This window comes from Sorex fumeus, unplaced genomic scaffold (assembly GCF_029834395.1).
Source record: "Sorex fumeus unplaced genomic scaffold, SorFum_2.1 ptg000030l, whole genome shotgun sequence".
NCBI lineage: Eukaryota > Metazoa > Chordata > Mammalia > Eulipotyphla > Soricidae > Sorex > Sorex fumeus.
This window is the reverse complement of record NW_026606087.1, coordinates 30,152,957-30,175,857: the sequence shown is the minus strand read 5'-3', so window position 1 is coordinate 30,175,857 and position 22,901 is coordinate 30,152,957. Positions and strand designations below refer to the sequence as shown.

Genomic DNA, 22,901 nt, shown 5'->3' with positions numbered 1-22,901 from the left:
TCGGGTTGTTAGGCATTTGAATGAATCAATGCTCATGGACAAGTTTGTGCTGACAAAGACACCGACGCCTCCAACACCTCTTTTATTGCATGTTCCGCCGAACAATTCTTCTCCAGTGTCAAAAACGGCATGATGAGATTGGTGCCTTCTTGTCTCGGTCAGACCAATGATGTTGTACTTGATCTTTAGCGCTTGTACCATCAGGTCCTCAATGGATGCATCTGATGCTAGCATACGTGCATTGAAAGTACAGATGATCATTTTTGTCTTCCTTCGTTGTGGCAGCCTAGTTCGGCCTTGAGATTTTATCGACCTCTCCTTCTCATCCTCAATGCTGCCATACTGGTGACGCCTTCAAAGTCAGGGGAATGAGACCCAATGTAATTACTGGTTTTGGCATCGAGTACACAACGGATAGCTTGCGAGGCTCTGCCATGCAGGCGGAATACTCTCGGTAGCTTGCCAGGCTCTCCGAGAGGGATAGAGGCTTTTGGGGCAGCCTCTAATCACCCTTGTAGGTGTAACCATAGTTCAAACCATATTTTAACCCTATCGAATATGGTACGGCAATTCTGGAAGACAGGTATTTAGTGTCTTATAATGTGTCGCGTGGCACAGATCACCAGATAGAAATCAATAAATAGAGTGTTTTAAATGAGGATCTGGAAGAACTGGGTCTAACAGACATACTTCTACCCACTGCCCCTACAGAAGCTGAATACACATTCTTTTCTTGTGTACATGGGACATTGTACAGGATAGATCACATGCTAGGACACAATTAAAATTTCCACAACCTCTGCAATATAGAAATGACCAAAAGCCATAAAGGTAGAAATCAATCATAAAAATAAGTTGGGGGTGGGGAGAGCGATAGTACAGAGGACAGGGTGTTTGTCTTGTATTAAACTGATGTGGGTTCTATCCCCAGCATCCCACATGGTCCCCTGAGCCCCACCAGGAGTGATTACTGAGCAGAGAGACAGGAGTTAGTCCTGAGCACCAAGGTGTGCCCTGCATAGAAAGAAAGTCGGGGAAAAGCTTCACCATTTGGAAACTGAACAACATTTTGTTAATTACTAGATTAAAGAGGAAATCAGAGAAAAAATAAAGATGCCTTGAGGCAAATGAGAATGAAAATCACAAACTATCAGAACCAATATGATACCATAAAATCAGTGCAAGGGGTAAGTTCACAGCGACACAGTTACATGTCAAAAAAAAAAAGGTAAAGTATCAAATCAATGACCTAAATTCACAGTTTGAGAAACTAGCAAAAGAACAACAAATGAATCCCTAATTAGTAGAAGAAAGGGATTAATAAAATTTTCAGACATTTCAGAAATATAGAAGATTGTTACTATGAAAAACTCCAAACTTAAAATCATGAGATAAATGGGTCAATTATTAGAATCATACAGAATCCCAAGATCCAATCAGGAGAAAGTTTAAATTCTGAATCAATCACAAGTAAGAAAATTTAAACAGTAATTTAAAATCTCCCCAAGATCATGGATCAGACAGATTCACTATTAAGTTCTACCAAAACTTCAAAGAAGACTTAGCACCCAAATACCTCAAGATCTAAAATATTGAGGAAACAGGAATTTTTCCTTAAAACTTTTATGACGCCAACAATACTCTAATTCCAAAACTCAAAAGACATTATTAAAAAATAAAATTATACTGATATCCCTGTTGAACATTAATGCAAAGATCCTCGACAAAACATTAGAGAACTGAATCCAACATTAAATAAAGTGGATCATACACCATGATCAAGTGGTTTTCATACCAGAGATGCAAGAATGGCCATTAACAAATAAATTAATGCAATACATAATGTAAGTGAAAGAAGAAAAGATTTTTTTATCAATGATAAAGTGAATTTTCTTTGTGAAGTAGTTTTATTTAGCAAATAATGCAAGAGGAGATAGAATAGAGCATCCCATAAAGGAAATAAATCATGCAACCCAAATTGGGATGAACCCCAGAACAGAGTAGAGAAGCTGCTCTTTGGAAACTTATTTCATAAGATGTGCGTGTTTTTATTTTTATTTTTTAATCGAATCACTGTGAGGTAGACCCTTACAGAGGTGCTCATGATTAGATTCAGTCGTAGAGTGTTCCAACATCCATCCCTCCACCAATGCACATTTCCCAGCACCAGTGTCCCCAGGTTCCCTCCCATCACCCCCACCCCCCAACCCCAGCCTGACTCTTTGGCAGGCGCTTTTCTTCTTTCCTCTATCTCTATCAATACAGAGATTTCTAAAACAAAATTCAACACCCTGACCTGCTAAAAACCTCAACAAAATAATGACAGGAGAAAATGTAACTCAAGTGATCTATAATAAACTCACCACCATCTACTCTAAACCACAGCCACCATCCTACTCAATGTTGTGGAAACACCAAGATCAGGTGCAGACAAGGGTGTCTCCTTCTCCATTCTTACACAATATAGTTTGGGGAGTCCTTGCCACAGCAACAGGGCAACTAGAAGAAACCAAAGGGATCCAAATTGGAAAGGAAGTTATACTATCACTATTTGTATATAACTTAATAATATACTTTTAAAAAACCACCCAAAACTTTTAGAAACAATAAACCAAAACTGTGAGATCGCAGGCTACAAAATTAACACCGAAAAGTGCGTGGCATTTCTGTATGCAAATAATGAACTAGAAGAAAAAGACAAACCCTTTCAAAACAGAGTCCCAAAACATCAAGTACTTAGAATCAATTTAACAAAGGAGGTGAAAGACTTACACAGTAACAATTAAAAGTATTACTAAAAAAAAAAGAATACTAGGAAGTGGAAAAATAGTCTATGTTTATGAACTGGAAGAGTAACTGTTGTCAAAATGACTTTTCTATATAAAGCATTATGCAGATTCTATGCAGTCCCTATTAAAATTCCAATATCATTTTTCAAGGAATTGGGACAAATTTTACTTAAATTTGTCTGAAAATTTGTCTGGAACCACAAAATTTCCCAAATAGTCAAAAGCAATTTTAAAGTGGAAAAAACTATGGAAGATATTGCATTTCCTGACTGTGAATTATATTAATAAGCTAAAGTAATCAAAACTGTATGGTGCTAGAACAAAGACAGGTTCACAGACCAATGGACTAGAACTGATAATGAGCTCAACCCTCAGATTTATGGATAGTTTAGACAGTTAACCTACAACAAAAGAGTGGAGCAAGAAAAGTCTCTTTGAAAAATGGTGCTGGGATTGATGTCTTTAATGATCTGAAATCAGAGGCAAGGACAACAAAAACAAGTGAGACTACATCAAATTAAAAAGTTTTTGCATGCAAAAGAAACACAAATGAAAATAAAGATATTTTATTGATGGGTGAAAATATTTGCACACAATCACGGTCCTCCCATTGTTCATCGATTTGCTTGAGCGGGCCCAGTAACGTCTCCATCATGAGACTTGTTGTTACTGTGTTTGGTATATTAAATAGGTTATGGGTGGCTCTGCCGTGCGGGCCAGATACTCTCAGTAGCTTGCCGGGCTCTCTGAGAGGGGCAGAGGAATCGAACTCGGGTCGGCCATGTTGGCCGCTTGTAAGGCAAACGCCCTACCGCTGTGCTATTGCTCCAGCTCTTGAAATTGCTAATATTTAAGACTTATCAAATGCTCACAAAGTTCAACCAAAAAAATCTAATAATCCCATCCAAAAATGACATTTCTCCCAAAGAAGACATACAGATTGTTACTAAGCATAGAAACAGTGTTCATTATCACTTATTAGGAAAATGCAAATCAAAACAATAAAACACCACTGATAATGACATATATGAAAAAATAGAAACAATCATTATTGACAGGAATATAGTGAGAAAGGAACCCTCATTCACTGTTAGTGGGAATGTTGTCTGGTTCAGTCTCTATGGAAATCAATATGAGATTTCTCAAAATACAGTGACCTCTCCAAAACCCAGAAATATCACTCCTTGTTTTCTCCTACACTGTAAGAAAATGTTAATTCAAAACATAAATGCACGATTATATTCATTGCAGCACTTATCAAGAGCCAAGATATGGAAACAAACCAAATGTCCAAATACAGAATAAGAAGTTGTGGTATTTATATATGATGGAATACCACACAGCTGTAAGAAAAGATGCTACTATGTGGATGGCCTAAAACAGAACACAACCTACTGACTGGGAGAAAATATTTGTGCACTATACATCAGACACTTTTAAATAAGGCAAGACAACAATAAAAAGCAAATGAACAACTTCAACAAAAAAAATTGGAAGAGATAGACAGATAATTTCTTAAAATGACATAAAGATGAACAATAGACATATGAAAAGTGTTCACTGTCACTGAATATCAGAGAAATACAAATCAAAACGACAATAAGATATCACCTCATGTCAGTGGAAATGACTCAGAGACAGTGAGTGCTAGGGGAATGAGGTAAAAAAAGAAGTTGATCCAACCACTGGAGGAGGGATTTAATTGCTATATTGTAAAAGGTAAAGGCCCTGGAGCGATAGCACAGCGGTAGGGCGTTCGCCTTACAAGCGGCCAACATGGCCGACCCGAGTTCGATTCCTCCGCCCCTCTCGGAGAGCCCGGCAAGCTACCGAGAGTATTCGATATGCCAGACACAGTAACAACAAAGTCTCCAATGGAGACGTTACTGGGCCCGCTCAAGCATGAGGATGCTATATTGTAATAAAAAATAAATGACTTCAATATTACTGAAAATCATGATGCCTTAATAAAACAAAAAGGGAATATTGACGTCAAATTCAGACATAGTTTCAGTGCTCTTTGCTTGAGGCACCATGAGAAGGACGTGATATTGACCTTTGACCAAGACTCAGCAGGTTTTTTTTTTTTAATTTTTATTATTGAAACACCATGAGGTACAGTAGTAGACTTACAAATTTTTGTGCTTAGGTTTCAATTATACAATGATTGAGCACCCATCCCTCCATTAGTGCCCTTTTTTCCACCACCACTGATCCCAGTATCCCTCCCTCCCCCCAAACTCCTCATCTCACCCTGCCTCTGTGGCAGGGCATTTCCTTTTGTTCTCTCTCTCCTTTTGGGTACTGTGGTTTGCAAAAGAGGTATTGAGTGGCAATCATTTTCAGTCTATAGTCTACTTTCAGCATGCTTCTCCCATCCTGGGAGGATCCTCCCAACACCCTTTATTTGGTGCTCCCTTCTTTATCTGAGCTGCCTTTTCCTCTAGCATGTGCAGCAAGACTCAGCAGTTTTATAATGGAAAAGAGATCACTTCATACAAAGCCAACTACCACTCCTCATTTATTTGCTTCTAAAACGTTTGAAATTCATTATAGTGTTAGGTTAAGGGAGAGAGGCTTGATTTATAGTCTGGCTATCATTCAACACCCTCAGAGGGAAAGATGCTGTGCAAATATATACATTTTTTTCTTAGAAAAATTCTAATTGAACCAGTTCATATTGAAATAATAGGTGTATCAGTGAATGTTTAAGTGATAAGGAACTCAAGGAAACTCAGATGACACTGTGTTCACTTGTCATATTTCAGAAAACTAACACATGGAACAGTGTATTTCAATTTTTGTCACTCAGGTGCCATGCGGGTAAATAAATAGTTGACATGCGGGTAAATAGTTGACCTGGAATTTGACTTTAAATGTAATTAGAACCCTTAGAAATAGCAACTGTTTGAAAGGGCTGGAAGAGTACATTCAACTGGCAACTGACATATTTCACTTCCCAAAAAAGCTTTTTAAGAAAAAGGTGTTTTCACTTTACAGCTTTCAACCTTCGAGAAAAGACTTCATTATTTTATATGAGATGATGTTTTCTGGGGTCTTGATGTCTTCAGAGAATCTGACAGGATTTTGCTTATCTTGAAAATTTATGGGCATTTTCTTGCTCTCCACTCTCATCAACTTCACTGCCAAGGGACCCAGGTTTACATAATCCTGTGAAGAACACATGGGAGAGAACAGGAGAGGTTATTCAGCAAGTTTCCAACTATAATGAATCAGGAAGATTTGTCTGTTTCCTCACTTTTATGGCTGGCCTTTATCTTACAGATTTCATGGTCCTAATTTTCCTGAAAACTGTATGACACATGAAATACAACAGACACTATGCAGATAAAAAAATCATTCGTAACTTTCCTACCGTGAAGAAATAGTAGGAAAGATATCCCCCAAGAGGTGCTTATTGACGGGAGGCTGTGCTGCAGCCCGCCCAGAGGTCCAGGCAGGAGAGGGAACCTCTATCTACCTCTCTACAGTCTCGGTGGTGGAGAGGTTGCTGTGTATACAGAGCCCCCTGCTGGTCAGGATAGAACTACAGCTGAGTTTTCTATATTTAAGGAAAAAAGGGGAAGATTGACAAATAGCACTTTGACTATAAATAATCTAGTATTGAGTACGTTTTCCCTGAATTTATACAATTCAAAGGACATTTTATTGTGCAGGTAAAATTTATCACATTCTGACTATACAGCTTAAGACATTAACAGAACTAGGAGTGTAATTGATTAGAAATTCATGACCACCCCAAAACGAACAAAACACTGTCCTCCCATTGTTCATCGATTTGCTCGAGCGGGCCCAGTAACATCTCCATTTTGAGACTTGTTACTGTGTTTGCCATATGGGCGAGATACTCTCGAACCCGGCTTGGCGGGCCGGGCTGGATGTGCGCAAGGCAAACATCCTACCGCTGTGCTATCCCACGTGATCTTTTTTCTTGGAAACCACCTTCACCACAAGTCCCCCTTTTGAATTTCTCCAAACTTCAGAAAACCTTTCCGGAGTGGCCAAAATATGCCCAGCCCACAGTTAACAGTGGGTGAGGGTATAAGCTCAAATAGGCCAACCGATAGACACAAATGGTCCATTTGTTCATTTGTTTCCCAAAGGCAGTACTGAGTGATTGTATTTTCCTTTTACTTTTCTCTCTTTTTTTTGAGGAGGTGGTGGAGCGATAGCACAGCGGGCAGGGTGTTTGCCTTGCATGCAGCCAACATGGCCAACCCGAGTTCAATTCCTCCGCTCCTCTCGGAGAGCCCGGCAAGCTACCGAGAGTATCTCGCCTGCACGGCAAAGCCTGGCATGCTACCTGTGACATATCCGATAAGCCAAACACAGTAACAACAAGTCTCACAATGTTACTGGGCCCGTTCGAGCAAATTGAGGAACAACGGGAAGACAGTGACAGTGACAGGTGGGGCGAACCCGTTAGTGCTCAGGACTTACTCCTGGTTCTGCATGAGGCTGTCTCTCTTGGCAGAGCTTTGGGGATATCTGAGCTGGAACCCACTGCAAGGCAGGGCCCCACCTGCTCTATTCTCCCCAGGCCTGACTGATTTTCTTACATTTCTATTAGTCTGTCGGGGACTTGTGGGTAGGCTCTGCTATGCAGTCCTGTTATCCTGGGGACTTTGTTTCTTCCTGTTCTCTTTTGAGTTCAAAGCATCTGACTAGTAACTGACTTGTGGGGTTTACCCATAAAAATATTATTATAATTTAGGAGACTCAAAGACTGAAAAGGGAAGGTGATGCTTTTTTCTCCAAAAAAATAAATTAAATATATTTTATATTAAAATAAAAATATAAAACTTTTATTTTGAAGATACGTAACTATAGTAAATGGGAGTCAGGACAAAGGCAAATTGACAAAAGATTTGTCACACATTTCAGAATCCTTCTGGAGGATGTATTAATATTAGTCTACTCAATTTATCATAACAAAATACCATAGATGGAGTGGCGTAAATAACAAATAGCAAAGGGAAGATGTGAGACTAATTTAACATAAAGACTTTAACATTAAAAGGCTGATTGATAGTCCAGGTTTGCAATAAAGGTATATTTTACTGTTTGCACTTTTCAAAGGTGGTCACAGTAATATATACCCTAATCTACATGCTTCTCTTATACTGTGATGCTTGTCTCATCTTCCAAGGTCTACACCTTGACATCTTGGTGACATTTTCCCACTCCTCTTGAGTGGAATTTTGTAACTGCATGGGCCAATAAAGTATGATAGAAGCAATAGTGCAAAATTTATATATATTGTTGCAGTTTTCATCTTGGCGCCTGCGCTGCTTGCTCAGGAGAAGCAAGATACCACAGCGAAGAGGCGATAGAGGAGCCCTGTAAGGAGGTCCAGGTAAGGAGCAAGGGAGATCCCAGCTTATGCAGCTTCACTGAGCGAGACGTATGAGTCACTGTGGGAGGGGATCTTGCTACCCCATGACTGCAGTCCGAGCCAATATAGTTGCAACCGACCCAAACCTAAAAGAGGACTCTCCTTAGGAGCCCATACCAAATTCCTAACCAAGAGAATCCTTGAATAAGAATGATTATTGTTATACATCACTAATCCTGAGGTAAATTGTTAGTCCACACACGTTCCAAAATGGAGGTTTATAAGGTGCAGCAAACTGGCAAAACTAGGAGTGAAAATAGTACCTACAGAGATATATGAAGGGTGAGAAAATTTTACTAAAAGTTACAAATAGTTTAATATCCATGGTTTAGGTTGATTTCTTCGTTAATAAATAAAATGGTATAAACAATCAAAGTTACTTTGTCATGAATCTTACCTTGAAATCTTGCTCATCCTCATATAATAGTAATTTTATATTAGACATTCCAAACTCTGTGTCGGAACTATCCATTTCATCTTTCTTCAGATGCTGGACATCTCTGATAATTTCCTCATGACTAACACTTAAGTCAGAGCTATCAACTTGTGAGCTCCTTATGTGTTTATCTTTTTCAGGCTTCACTTCTGGGATGAACACAAAGAAATTAATTATGTATATATTTTGAAGAAAGAAAAATAATACCTTATCACACATTTAACTTGAACAAAATTTTGAGAATCTCCTGTCCTCCCGTTGTTCATCGATTTTCTCGAGTGGGCCCAGTAACGTCTCCATTTTGAGACTTGTTGTTACTGTGTTTGACATATGGACGAGATACTCTCGGTAGCTTGCCGGGTTCTCCGAGAGGGCTGGTGGAATCGAACCCAGCTTGGCCGGCTGGGCTGTCTGCACACAAGGTAAACACTCTACTGCTGTGCTATCCCACATGATCTACTAGAGAAGATAAATTTGAGAATTAGAGATATAGCATTTATATATTAAACCAGTCTTAGAAGAGTGTCATGCTCAGAAATGCTAAGTTCTGTTCTCTTCTGTTAACTAAGAAGTTACAGTAATCATATGGGAACCCATTTGTATGTTGATATCTTGTTTAATTAAATTGAAACTCAAACCACAGTGCAGACAATCTTCTATTCTTTTTTTTATAATATTTAATTTAGTGTGTAATAGGATGACTTTGATTTGAAAATAGAAGTAGAGAAAGGACATAGGTTAGGATAAGCACCACAAGAAGAGAATTACTGAGGGGTTGTTATGGATTCATCCCCTTTTGAACATGATGTGCAGTGTTTGTTAAATTGGAAAGCCTTACATTATTAAATAAAATAAGTACCTGAGTGTGTTTCTTGTGACTCCAAGTGCATTTCTTCAGGTTCTGCTGGTTGTCCAGCAGCTTGGGTAAGATAGAGACGTCTAAAAGAATAAAGAAGAAAAACAGGATCAGTCAACAAATGTTGTCTTTTTTACCAGTATCTATTTCTCTGCAAGAGTCAGAAAAATGAAAAAATGGGGTACAGTTTCTGGCCTTAAGAAGCAGAAGGCCAGGTATTTAATGTTGCAACAAGTACCATAACCAAATATATTAGCCATATCTGCAAAACCTTCTTAAACACAACTCATAAGACACTAAATACCCATCTTCCGGAATTGTCGTACCGTATTTGATAGGGTTCAAATATGGTAACACCTATAAGGGTGATTAGAGGTCGCCCCAAGAGCCTCTATCCCTCTCAGAAAGACTGGCAAGCTACCAAGAGTATTCCGCCCGCACGGAAGAGCCTGGCAAGCTATCCGTTGTGTATTCGATATGCCAAAACCAGTAACTACAACGGTCTCATTCACCTCACCCTGAAGGCTTCACCGACATGGCAGCAATGAGAAGGATGAGAAAGGAGAGGCCGACAAAATCTCAAGGCTGACCTAGGCTGCCACAACAAAGGAAGACAAAAATGATCATCTGTACTTTCAATGCACGTACGCTAGCATCAGATGCATCCATCGAGGACCTGATGGTACAAGCGCGAATGATCAAGTACGACATCATTGTTCTGACCGAGACAAGAAGGCACGAATCTCACCATGCCGTTTTCGACACTGGAGAAGAATTGTTCCTCGGAACATGCGATAAAAGAGGTGTTGGAGGCGTCGGTGTCCTTGTCAACACAAACTTGGCCAAGAGCATTGATTCATTCGAATGCCTAACAACCCGAATCGGACGTTTACATTTGAATAGATGTGGCTCACTGCCTGCAGTTTCTATCTTCGTTGTCTACGCACCAACATCTCATTATGATGAAAGAGAAATCGAGAAGTTCTACATGGAGCTAGAGAAGTTCTATAAAGAAGACCACACCTTCTACAAGATTATTGTGGGTGATTTTAACGCCAAGATAGGACCGAGAAGATCAGCTGAAGAACTTCACATCGGGACCCATGGCCTAGAATGGAATGAAGAGGGTGACAGACTGTCTGAGTTCATCATGTCAACCAAAACCTTCCATGGTAACTCACAGTTCCAGAAGGCAGAATCTAAACGATGGACATGGGAGTCTCCCGGTGGACGATTCCACAACGAAATAGACCACATCAGATTCAATCGACGGTTTTGCCTAACTGATGTCGCTGTTGTCCCAAAATTTCGAACGGGATCGGATCACCCTCTCCTTCGTGCAAAATTCTACTTCACAGAGCGGGGAGAAAGGGCTGCAAAGTTCAAAAAGAGATCTCCCAGAATGACCACCAACTGGGAACTCTTTGGTACTATTGCGGCAACATGGGAAGATGCCATTGTTGACAACATTGACGAGGAATACGATCGACTGGTTCAGCACCTCCATGAATGTGCGAGGAACGCCAAGAGAGAGATAGCCACAAAAAATCGCCTATCTTCGAAAACTCTTGAGCTAATTCACCAGCGTGGTTTGGCGCATGCCTCAGGCAATCGCAAGCTAACGTCCGAGCTCGCAAAGTAGTGCAGAGATGCGATCAAGGAAGACCTCAAAGAGAGAAGAGCAGAAGTACTGGTAAATGCGGCAGAAGCCGGGAAAAGTATTCGTAACGCCCGCCTATCCTTCGCCAACTACAAGACCAAGATGACTGTCCTCCGACGTCCTGATGGATCCATCACATCCTCCAGAATGGCAATGGAGAAGATTATCCATGACTTCTACTCAAATCTCTTCGATAGCCATGTCCACTTGCCGACATACCAAATTCCACAGGATGGATATGTCGTTCCCAATGTTCTCCCTTCCGAAATCCGACACGCCATTTCGGGTAAAGAAACAAACAGCACCCGGCCCAGACAAGGTCAGACCTGAACACCTGAAGAACCTGCCGTCAGTACTCATCAATACACTGGCTCTGCTCTTTACACACTACCTGTCTGAATGCAAGGTTCCGTCCCAATGGAAAACCAGCAGGACCGTACTACTGTTCAAGAAGGGAGACATCCATGACATTGGCAACTATCGCCCGATCTGCCTATTGTCTGTCATCTACAAGTTGTTCACTCGAGTCATCCTAAATAGGATTGGCAGAACACTAGATGAAGGACAACCATGCGAGCAAGCCGGGTTCTGCAAAGGATTCAGCACCATCGACCATGTCCACACGATAACCAAGCTCATTGAGGTTTCTCGGGAGTTCAAGATGCCGCTCTGCTTAACGTTCATTGATTTAAAGAAGGCCTTTGATTCTGTTGAGACGGAAGTGGTCATTGAAGCCCTAGCCAATCAGGGCATTCAAGCCCAATACATCAGGATCCTCCGTGAGCTGTATTGCGGATTCACTACCAGGATCTCACCATTCTACAAAGAAGTGATCATTGATGTCAAGAGAGGGGTGTGGCAGGGTGATACCATTTCACCGAAACTCTTCAGTGCCACCCTCGAGAACATCATGCGATGACTGGAATGGGAAGGAATGGGAGTGAAGATAGATGGTCGGCAATTATACCACCTCCGCTTTGCTGATGACATTGTTTTAATACACCAAACATCAGCCAAGCCGCACAAATGCTGGCCGACTTTGACCGTGAGTGTGGAAAGGTAGGACTACAGCTGAATCTTATGAATACAATGTTTATGAGAAACAGCCTCGTTCCTGATGCCCCATTTGCTCTCAACGGAACGACCATCTCCGAATGCAACAGCTATGTGTACCTAGGTCAAGAGGTCAACATGACAAATGACCTGGCACCCGAGCTGCGCAGGAGGAAGAGAGCGGCTTGGAACGCCTTCAAGAACGTCGAAGAAATAGCTAAGAGGACGAAGAACCTCCGGCTCCGGGCACATCTCTTTGATTCCACTGTTCTTCCAGCATTAACATATGCCTCAGAGACCTGGGCCCTGCGCAAACAAGATGAGAACGCTATTCAGGTCTCCCAAAGAAGAATAGAAAGAGCTATGCTTGGAATATCACGTTTCACTCAAATGAGAGAAAAAATCCGGAGTTCCAACATCCGTCGACGATCAAGAATCAGGGACGCTGTCTCATTTGCCAAGGTGTCGAAAATCAGATGTGCTGGTCACGTAATGAGATTTAAAGATGACCGCTGGACAAGAGCTGTTACGGACTGGATTCCACGGGATGTCAAAAGACCGCGTGGCCGCCCACCTACCAGATGGTCAGACTTCTTCGTCAAGATCATGAACGATCGGTTTGAGGCTCTTCATGTTCCCAGAGTGAACAGATGCCATTGGGCTACACTAGCACGCGACAGGGACAAATGGAGACGTTACTGGCGCCCGCTCGACCAAATCGACGACTAATGAGAAGTTAAGTGATTAAGCGATCTGCAAAACCTTCTTAAACACAACTCAGTAAAAGTTAGTTTTACATATAGCTATGGATCTACAGGAGGACATGTTTGAGGCTCTAGAATTTTGCACCTCCCAGGTATTACTATTTTGAATAACTACTATCTTACTAAAAGCAGTAACCTTCATAAAGATAGTTTTTCACCTAATAGTTTAGTGTCACTTTTCTATCATGATAGAAGAGTGACATTTGAAATTTACCGATGCAGAAAATGTTTTTAAATGTTATTATACTAGGTTAGAGGTTGATGAATTTGTAGGTATTGGGCCCATTTGCAGCCTTGTCACACTGGAATGCCTAGATTGTCACTTTGGCTGACATTTACCTCTTCTAATGTACAGTGTCAAATGCTATGTTGTGTGAAGTAGCAAAGGGAAAAATTTGGGGTATCTTTGGAGAAGGAATATCGTAAAAGTTATTAGACAAAATAAACTTACAAATCTAAATAAGAAAATGATTTTAAATATTTTCCTGGTAAGAGTGTATATCTATTTCGCATCACCTTAATAGTTTTATACAAAAAAGAAATTTCCAATGAAAAGACAGGGCAGTTACCATAATTATATAGCTCTAACATCTTTTTTTTTAATTCAGTCTATCTTTTTCTGAAACTGATTCTGACTAAAGAATCCACTCAGTTATCTTTCTGAACAAGAAGTGTAACAGACAATTGAATGTTTACAAATTTCTCTTTATGCAATTTTCTAAAATGTCCTAATCAAGTTGCGTCAGGGTGTTCACAATTTAGCAAAGAAACGTACATTTAGTAATCAGGAATGTGACAAATGTGGTTACAAAGGAGTGGCTGAGAGCGCCAAGGAAACATAAACCAAGCACTCAAGTTTGTTCTTATAGGCATCACCCATGCTATCTCTTTCCCCTTGCAGAAACCTGATTTCATCTTTCTCAACTCTGCAGCAGAATGAAGTACTCACGTCTCTCACCAAAGAAAGCCACCTACAAAGCATTGATGAACAATGTGGATTTTATGGAAGATTTCTCCCTTTTTGAATAAATCACTGTGAAATGTGCAGTTACAAAGTTGTGCATGATTGGGTTTCAGTTTTACAATGTTCCAACACCCAATCCTCACTGAAGATTTTTGCCACATTCTGCCACAGTGACAGAATTACCCTTTGTTATTATTAGCACCTCACATGCATAGCAGTGCCAAATCAAATACCCCAGACAGCTGACTAAAGACGGAGGTGGGGCTGACAGTTCAAGGGTGACTTGTTCCTAAGGTTCTTCTGGTTTAGAAAAGGAGGACAGGGGACAGCAAGTTAAGATGTTACAGCAGCAAATGGCAAAGATTAGACATGATATTCCACAGCAGGTGGCAAGGATTAGAGGAGGAATGGGAGAGCTGAGTTGACTAGACTGAGGAGGACTGGTGAAGAGCATTATGGGACCCTGGAGGTGGGATTCTCCCTAGCCCCAAGCCTTCAAGGGCATCAGCTTAGAGACTGAAACTGAAGGACTCTAATTAACCAATTTGCTGGCCTAGCTACATACATCATCTACAGCTAGAGGGTCATCTGCGAGATGGCATCAATGTGCATCTGGAGTGGTATCTGCCTCTCTGGAGAAACCCTCAGAAATCATGGAAGGCAGATGGCTTCTTTATCCTGCCCTGCACATCTTCAGGTCCTAAATGTGCATCTCCCATTTCTTCAATTTCCCCATGTCCCCACTGCCCCAGAGGTGCTCTCAGGCTTACTCCTGGCTCTGTGCTCAGGGGACAATATGGGGTTTCAGGGATTGAATGAGGGTGAGTGACACGCAAGGCAAGAAACTTACTCTCTGTATTATCTCTCCTGCCCTCCTAGCTAATATTCTGCCTCCCACTGCTTAGCCCAGCAAACAAAATCACCCATAAGTTCCCTGCATCTACCTTTTTAGAATATAGCAAATAAGTGTGGAAAGAAAGATATTTTTCCATATCTCAAATAGTTTTTCCATTCCACACAAGTAACAGAAACTACTTAGGTGAAATATTTTCCCAGCTTTTTCACCAATTAGATTTTAATCGCTAGACGCAGACATTTCTTTCCAACATTGTACATATACTCCCTACAACGGTGTAAATTCTTTCCATTGTCCTCCTAAATATCCTCCTAAAAAAGAAACAATGTAAATTATTTCTTATCCCTGGCTATACCTGATCCTTGAGCAACATGATTTGAACTGTGTTAGTCTACCTATATGCAATTGTTTTGGAAGTCTATCACACACAATCAATAAACACACTATGTTATTGTAAAGCTTTTAAGATGATTTTTAACATTTCCTATATCTTACTTAATTGTAAGAATTGTAAGTATGTAATATATAAAGCATACAAGTATGTTTTTATCTACACTTAAATTTTCAGTAAGCTTCTAGTTAATATCAGCCTTTAGTAGTTAAATATGAAGTCAAAAGTTATAGACATTTAACTTTATGGGAGTAAGCCACACTTGCCTTTACATTATTCAAGGGTTAACTGTATTTATCCAAAGCATGGAAGCTAACTTTAGTTTTAATTCACAATTTTAGGGCCCTAGATTTCTATCAAGATTGGTGTACTTAACTTTTGTTGGGTAAGAAAGAGAACCTAAAACACAAAGACATGTACATAGCTGGTTTCTCTGGGGCAGAAACATGTGGTCTGGAAAATCAGGTTATTTTTCACCTGGAACGTAATTAAGACTCAAAAACTATTAAAGGAAACACTTCTACTTCTATGGTCCACAAGATAACCAGAATCCCAGAAGACCTCCAGGAAGCTACTACAAACCTGCCCACTCCCTCTTCTGTGCTAACTTGGCATATCACATGTCGTTCAATCTTTCAGTAGTTATTTTTGTGCCTATTTTCCCTGATGGCTGGGGGACTTTATTTCATATTCAAATAATAAAGAAAGTTCTACAAAAAAATAAAGAAAAAAATGCTTTCCAGAAATGTTAATGACTTATGACTTTCACCTGGGTACTCTGAGGTCCACAAGTCTGCAGTTGAATAGCTGGTCAAGAAGCACCAAATTTTCTTCCTCCAGTTCCTGAATAACATGTTCTAATTCTCCAACTTCTTTTCTGTGAATTTCAACCTGTTCTCAGAAGAGAAAGGATACTGGTACTTACTGACATAGTTCCTTTAGCCTTTTATAAGAAATTCAACGTATAAAAGTACATTTGCCTGAGGGAAGGTCTAATCTGTATGGATTATTACTGAGTGTACTTTGTCCTGCCCTTCTAAGAAGGAAAGGTTATTTTCATAATTTATTTGCACAGTTAGGTGATTATTAAAAGCAGAATGGCAGGAGTTGTAGCACTGTAGCACTGTCGTCCCATTGTTCATTGATTTGCTCGAGAGGGCACCAGTAATGTCTCCATTGTGAGACTTGTCGTTACTGTGTTTGGCATTTCAAATATGCCATGGGTAGCTTACCAGGCTCTGCTGTGCAGGCAGGATACTCTCAGTAGCTTGCCGGACTCTCTGAGAGGGATGGAGGAATTGAACCTGGGTTGGCCACGTGCAAGGCAAATGCCCTACTGCTGTGCTATCGCTCCAGTCCATATATTTTCCTATCCTTTCAAACACATCACTGGGTTTATAAATGAGTAGTGGTAGGAATAAATTATAAAATGAGGATAAATTTATCACTATATTAATAGCTAAATAAGGATCTAAAGCTGATTACAAAAATAAATGAAAACTAGTAACAATGGAAAAATATGATATTATGGAATTTTTAAAAAGAGAAGTATAGTAGTCCTTTAGTCTCTATAATAAAATCATGTTTTCTATGAATGTGAATTATCAGGTGGATGAAATATTGTTCACTCATTTACTCACTTTTATGTTTACTATGTGCCAGAAACTATAGTACCTTGAGAGAACAAATAAACAAGAAGATAAAATAACCTTTAGTACTTCCTTACTTTACAGGGAAAGAAAGTAATTTAATCAGATACCTTGTGGTAAAAATTTTAAAGAAAGGTAATATGGGAAGGAAAATAGTTCACACTGGCAGGTGTGTGTGGACCAAGTAGGGATTCCTTAGGCAGATGGGAAAAATGGATTATAGGAATAAGGAATCACATGTGCAAAGTTATTTTGAAGTGGATGATACAAAGCAGAAGTGGGGAGAAGTGGGAAAGGTACAGGCACTTAGGGAAGAGTGGGAAAGTACTAATTAGTCTGGCAATTATCTTACAGGCCAGTAAAATACCAACCTTAACATTTACCGTAGAAATATGACTAACTCAAATATGAACAAAAATTTTAGGTTCTGATGGTAGAATTCAATCAGATATAAGCAAGATTTACTTGTTCTAAAGTTCTCATCAGCCTTTACAAAGTATATTTTGGTAAATTTTATCTAAAAAAGCCTCAATATAAAAAGAATATATAGAAGAATTTTACTATCTAGTACCCAAGTTACCTCTCTACTCAAACAAATCAGCATGAGTCATGCAGTTGCTGGATTAAGAGGCACTTATGGGGAGAAGTCCAAAAAAATAAAAGTTAGAGTGAAAAATAGAAAGTGGTTGGTTGGTGAGAATAAGAAATAAACTAGAGGGGCTGGAGTGATAGCACAGCGGGTAGGGTGTTTGCCTTGCACAAGGCTGACTGGGTTCTATTCCCAGCATCCCATATGGTCCCCCGGCCAGGGGTAACTCCTGAGTGCAGAGCCAGGAATAACCCTTGTGCGTTGCCAGGTGTGACCCAAAAAGAAAAAAAAGAAAGAAACTAAACAATTTACAACTAGAAATAAACTATTTATAAAACAAAGAAATTTAAAATAAATTTATAAAATATAAATAGTTAAGAACTAGAAATAAATTAGAAATAAACTGTATATCTTAAAGAAATAAGATAAAACAAGAAAGAAACTCGGGTTCTGATTCAGTATCTCTTGTTAAGTGTTTGCCAAAATTATGACTTAGATGAGCATTTAAAAGAAGATTATTAGCATTCTTTGTATTAGCATTGCTTTGTAATACAAATTTAATAATGCTATTTGGGAATCTTGAAGCATTCAGAATATTATCACATTTATATTTCTAGCTCATTTTCTAGATCAGCTCATCAGCTCCTTACCAATGAGGAGATTCTCCTCATGAGCCACCCTCCAGAACTCACGGCTGCTTCTCCTGGAAGGGAGCATAAAATGAGACCCCCATAACCAAGCCACCGGACTCTGCACCAGGCTGTTTTCACTCGGGGCATCCCGGGGAGGGGGCGGGTGAGAACACTCCCTGCCCCAAGGGACCCAGCCCTGGCAGCCGACCTCCACTACCCAACTGCTGCCATGCTCCATGCCGCTTTCCACACGCTCGGGCAGAGCCTCACATATGAGGGAACATATACCTGGGCCACATGGCCGCGACACATCATAAGACACTCCCTACTCATTTTCCATAATTACCACACCATATTTGATGGGGTTCAGACAACAGGCACCAAATCAGAGGGAAATATATGTATATATATGTATATATATATAAATATATATGCCTCATGGAGAGCCCGTCAATAACGGGTCTCATTCCCCTGACCCTGAAAGAGCCTCCAATATGGCAGCATTGGGAAAGACAAATAAGGAGAGGTTGCTAAAATCTCAGGGCTGGGACGAATGGCGGCCACTCGAGTAAATCAATGAACAATGGGATGACAGTGATACAGTGATACAGTGGTATTTCTAGCATATAAGTACTATTAACTCCTTATTTAATAGGGTTTAAATTATTAAACCCCTAATTCTTACTATAGGTAAGATTCTGTGCTTTATTTGGGGAATATGAAAGTGAATAAAGCATGGCTTTTTCTCTTTAATTTATAAACTAATAAATTAGAAATATAAAATAATAGTAGTGTCATAAAAAAACAAATATTGCTGGTATCTTAGAGTTTGAAAGAAAAACATGTATCATTGAACTTCCTCAAATAATTTAGTAAAAACTTTTAAGTTCATATTTAAGAGGTAATCAGCTTGATTATAACCACAAATACCTTAAGGAAAATTTTATAATTTTCAAATATCAAAGGATGAGAATGAAGTTATAGTTAGAGGTTGAAAACAAAGGGGATTAATGGAACATTTGGAAATGTTTGACCTAAGGACTTGTCATGGTTAAGAGGCATATATACAGTCTTTGGTTTCTTTAGAGTATTGACAATAGGCTTTAAAATTATTTTATTCGATTTTTTATTACTATACCATGATTTACAAAGCTATTTACAGTACAGTCATTTAAGGCATACAATGTTTCAATGCCAGTCCCACCACAAGGAGAGCCTTCCTCTGTCAAGTCCCCAGTTTCCTCTCCACCCCAAAGCCTGCCCCCTTAGCAGTCACATGAGAAATTTACTTCATATTGTTTGCTACAACAAATGGCTAATGAAATTATCATAACATAGATCCATATGAGTCAATTTATGATGATTTATTGTATCTTCCAATGGCATTATTAAAATCATTGTCTAAGGATTTATTGAGCTGGTTGGTGCTGATTTAACTTCCCGAGTTCTTGGTTTTGCTCCTTGAGGTTGGCAGGCTTTTATGCAACTTTTCCAACAATTTTTTTGTGCTTCTATTAAGCTGTCAGTACTGTGATATTTGGAGGAGGTGTTGCAAGTCTGTGGTATTTGTTGTGCCTTACTGAAGGGGAGAGGAATCTACCTTTCCCCATTATGAAAAGGTCAAAATTTACAGTCATCAGGTGGCTTTCCATTAAACAGTTTTGCTGTTTGGTGGCTTTTGAGGGGAGCAATAAATTTCTTGTGGGGAGTTAAGTATCATTTTTTTAAGTTATAGATATCCCATGATTACCTATCCCTTTGGAGTAATCAAGTATATCCATGCTCACTGACATACTCAACAGCAATTAAATGACCATAGATTAGTTTGTAATAGTTCAAAAGAAAGTCACTGCAGTGAACAGACAGATGCATAAATAGATAGTTTCAAGATATTTTAGCAGGAGTTTCAATGAAACGAGAGCACTGAGGAGGAAGCAAGATTTCCTGGTGGGCCGAGAGTGTTATAGATGCCTAGAAAATAAGTATGAGTTTTCCAGGTAAAAGAGAGTAAGAAGGCAAAAGGATCAACATGAAGAATCAAATAGGGGAGTTCCTCATTATAAAACAGCTTTAACTGAGCACTACTGCAGAACAGCATGGAAAGTGGAAGAAACTATCAAGTTTAAAGCACCACATTGCTCCATGAGTTTCTGGGTACTTTTCTGAAGGGAAGAGGAGACTCTGGGACCAAGCTGAGATAAGAGGTAGGGACTAGTAGACAGGGACATCTTGTCCACCCGCAAATGACTGCTCCTGTGTGTGTGGTGTTGGCTCCAGCACCAAGTCCCCAAGGACAGAGACATCTTCTGTGACTAAAAAGTCACTGGTGCCAGGTGCAGATCAGAGCATTCCCTCCAGGAAGGTGGAAGCAAAGATCAAATGAAAACCTATGGAAATAGGGTTTAGCCTCTTTAGGAACCACACGCCAAAGAAGACTTGTAAAGACACGCCTCCGAACCTCACCCAGGCTTAGCCTCATACCCAGGGCAGCTCAGAGAGGGGGCACCCCAACAGAACTCCAGAATTCAGTGGCCACCATGCTTATGGCTGATCTCCACAGGCTTGGACAAGCCTCATCCATGAGTGAATCTGCTGAAAAACTCAGGTATGCGGGGTTTGTTACCGAAAACCTCCAGGCTCTCACGGAGTCAGGGATAGGCAACCTCCCCCAATCCCCCTGTTCTTCTGGGAGCCTGCATCCACACCTATGAACTGGCTCTGGTGCCATAGAAGCTCAGTAATGGCCACAATTCAGAGACTCAAAAATAAATCTCAGAAGAGAACAACAAGCTGCAGAGATTCCTCCAGGCCCCAAAGTCACTATCCAGTTAAAAACTTAACTCCAGCTGTATCACCCTTTTTAAAGTTTTAGAATTTCTGGAGTACGTGGCCGCATTTGTGGCCATGCTACATCTCATACTCTGCACCACTGATATACCAAGTAGCACACCAAATTGTATTATGTATGTTATATAAAATTATTTATTTATTATTTATGTTATATATACATATATACACATATATACATATATGTCTATGTATGTTATACATAATTATTTATTATATAAATAATAAATAAACTATATAAATATATAAATAAATATAAATTTATTTATTATATAAATTAAATATAAATTTTATATAAATAATAGATAAATAATTATGTATAGCATACATAATATTATATATTTATATATTAGCATATAAGGCTCAACCAGTAACAGCCTGTTAGTAAATCCCTTATACAAGGGCTTAATGGCTCCAGGTCTTCTTAACATACTTTCTTCTAAGGAAACTTTGATCATTTTTAGTTGATTATTCATAACAATCAATACAAAATAAACTTAGGGCATGATATTGGGGTAGGCTTGGGTAGTGGTGGGGAAAGTTCGAAATATTGGTGGTGGGAATGTGTAATGGTAGTGGGACTGGTGTGGTAATATTAAATGTAATAAATTATTGCGAACAATTTTATAAAAATAAAATATAATTTTTATAAAAGACTTGTAGGTCCCATTATTAGACTGAAAGTGAGGAGAGGGGCCAGGTAATTAAGACCGCTGATTGGTCTCTCATCTATATGCATAAACACATTTGGTCAGGCCCACAATCTACATTTGCATGTATGGATTCTGATTGGTCAGTTTCACAAGCCTCATTTATGTAGGTTATAACCAATCAGAAGAGAGAAACATCTAGGGGGTAGGGAATACAGTGATACATAAGAGCTCAGGTTACTGAATACAGAGGGTATTGCTGTTGTGATTGCAGTGGGTGCTATTGCTGAAAGGATTACTACTGCTACTGCTGATTTCGTTAGTTACCTCACAGATTTGTATTTTCTTTGTGTAGGATAAAGAGCTGTAATACTGAAGATATCTGGTGGTTGCAATCCAAAAGAACCTAGAACTAGTCAGATCTGCGGCAGTGCCCTCCTTCTTATACAGCAAAAGCTCACTATGTAAAAATGTGTGTGTAGAAATGGGTGGGGTAGGGGTGGGGGTGGGGGGAAGAATTATACTCTGAAATTTCTTCTTACCTCTTTCTTTAACCAGTAGTTTTCCAAGATCTCTCGATAGCTGCTCTTATCAATTAACTTTATAGCATTCTAAAAGAAATATTCATAAAAAGAGGAGTTGTCACATACACAGATTAATGCACAATCAACTGATCACAACTCTGATTATTTATTCTCATCATTTGTTAAGTTCTGTCTGACAATCATTTTGGAAACATACCTAGGAGCTTTTGGTTTAGTTGTTCTTCCTTTATATCCTATTATATTGTTTATAATGACCTATATTATTTATGCTAATCTATGATGTCTAATACAGGCAAGTTATAAAACTGGATGATACCTGTTCATTCAAGTTTACCTCTAATATTACTCCATCTGACTATCATGAACAAATCTGTCATTCAATGTCCTGCTCCACAATTAAGTTAATAAAATTCAGGTGATCAAATATTCCTCACATTTATGACCAGAAACAATTACCATAAACAAAATCATAAACATTACTACTTACTTTTTGCTCCTTTGAGGCCATATCTGGCAGTGTTGAGGGGTTACTCTTACTCTGTGCTCAAGGTGCTTGAGGGGTGTGGTGCTTGAGGGGACATGTGAAACTGGAGACTGAACCCAGGACCCTCCCATACAAAGAATGCACATTAGCCCTTTGATCTATCTCCCTGACTCCTTTCTAATTTGAAAGATTTCTTTATGTCAATAATAACTATGTATAAACATATATTAAGATTTAGTAGCAAATAGTTTTAGGGTAGACAAGTTTTTTTAGAAAGGCATTTTAGAAAGTAGGAAAACTTTTACTTTGCCATAGGGTTT

General features: G+C 39.4%; 1 protein-coding gene across 1 annotated transcript in view; it reads right to left on the bottom strand.

The window, feature by feature from the left end:
• Positions 1–5,792: 5,792 nt before the first annotated feature.
• CCDC83 (coiled-coil domain containing 83) overlaps positions 5,793–22,901 on the bottom strand; it is a 61,945-nt gene continuing 44,836 nt past the window's right edge. Inside the window, exons 6-10 of the mRNA XM_056116436.1 lie at positions 22,095–22,163; positions 15,955–16,076; positions 9,501–9,580; positions 8,603–8,790; positions 5,793–5,960 (exon numbers count right to left, since the gene is read on the bottom strand). Of these exons, the coding sequence (XP_055972411.1) occupies positions 5,793–5,960; positions 8,603–8,790; positions 9,501–9,580; positions 15,955–16,076; positions 22,095–22,163 (627 nt within the window). The remainder of the gene's footprint in view (positions 5,961–8,602; positions 8,791–9,500; positions 9,581–15,954; positions 16,077–22,094; positions 22,164–22,901) is intronic.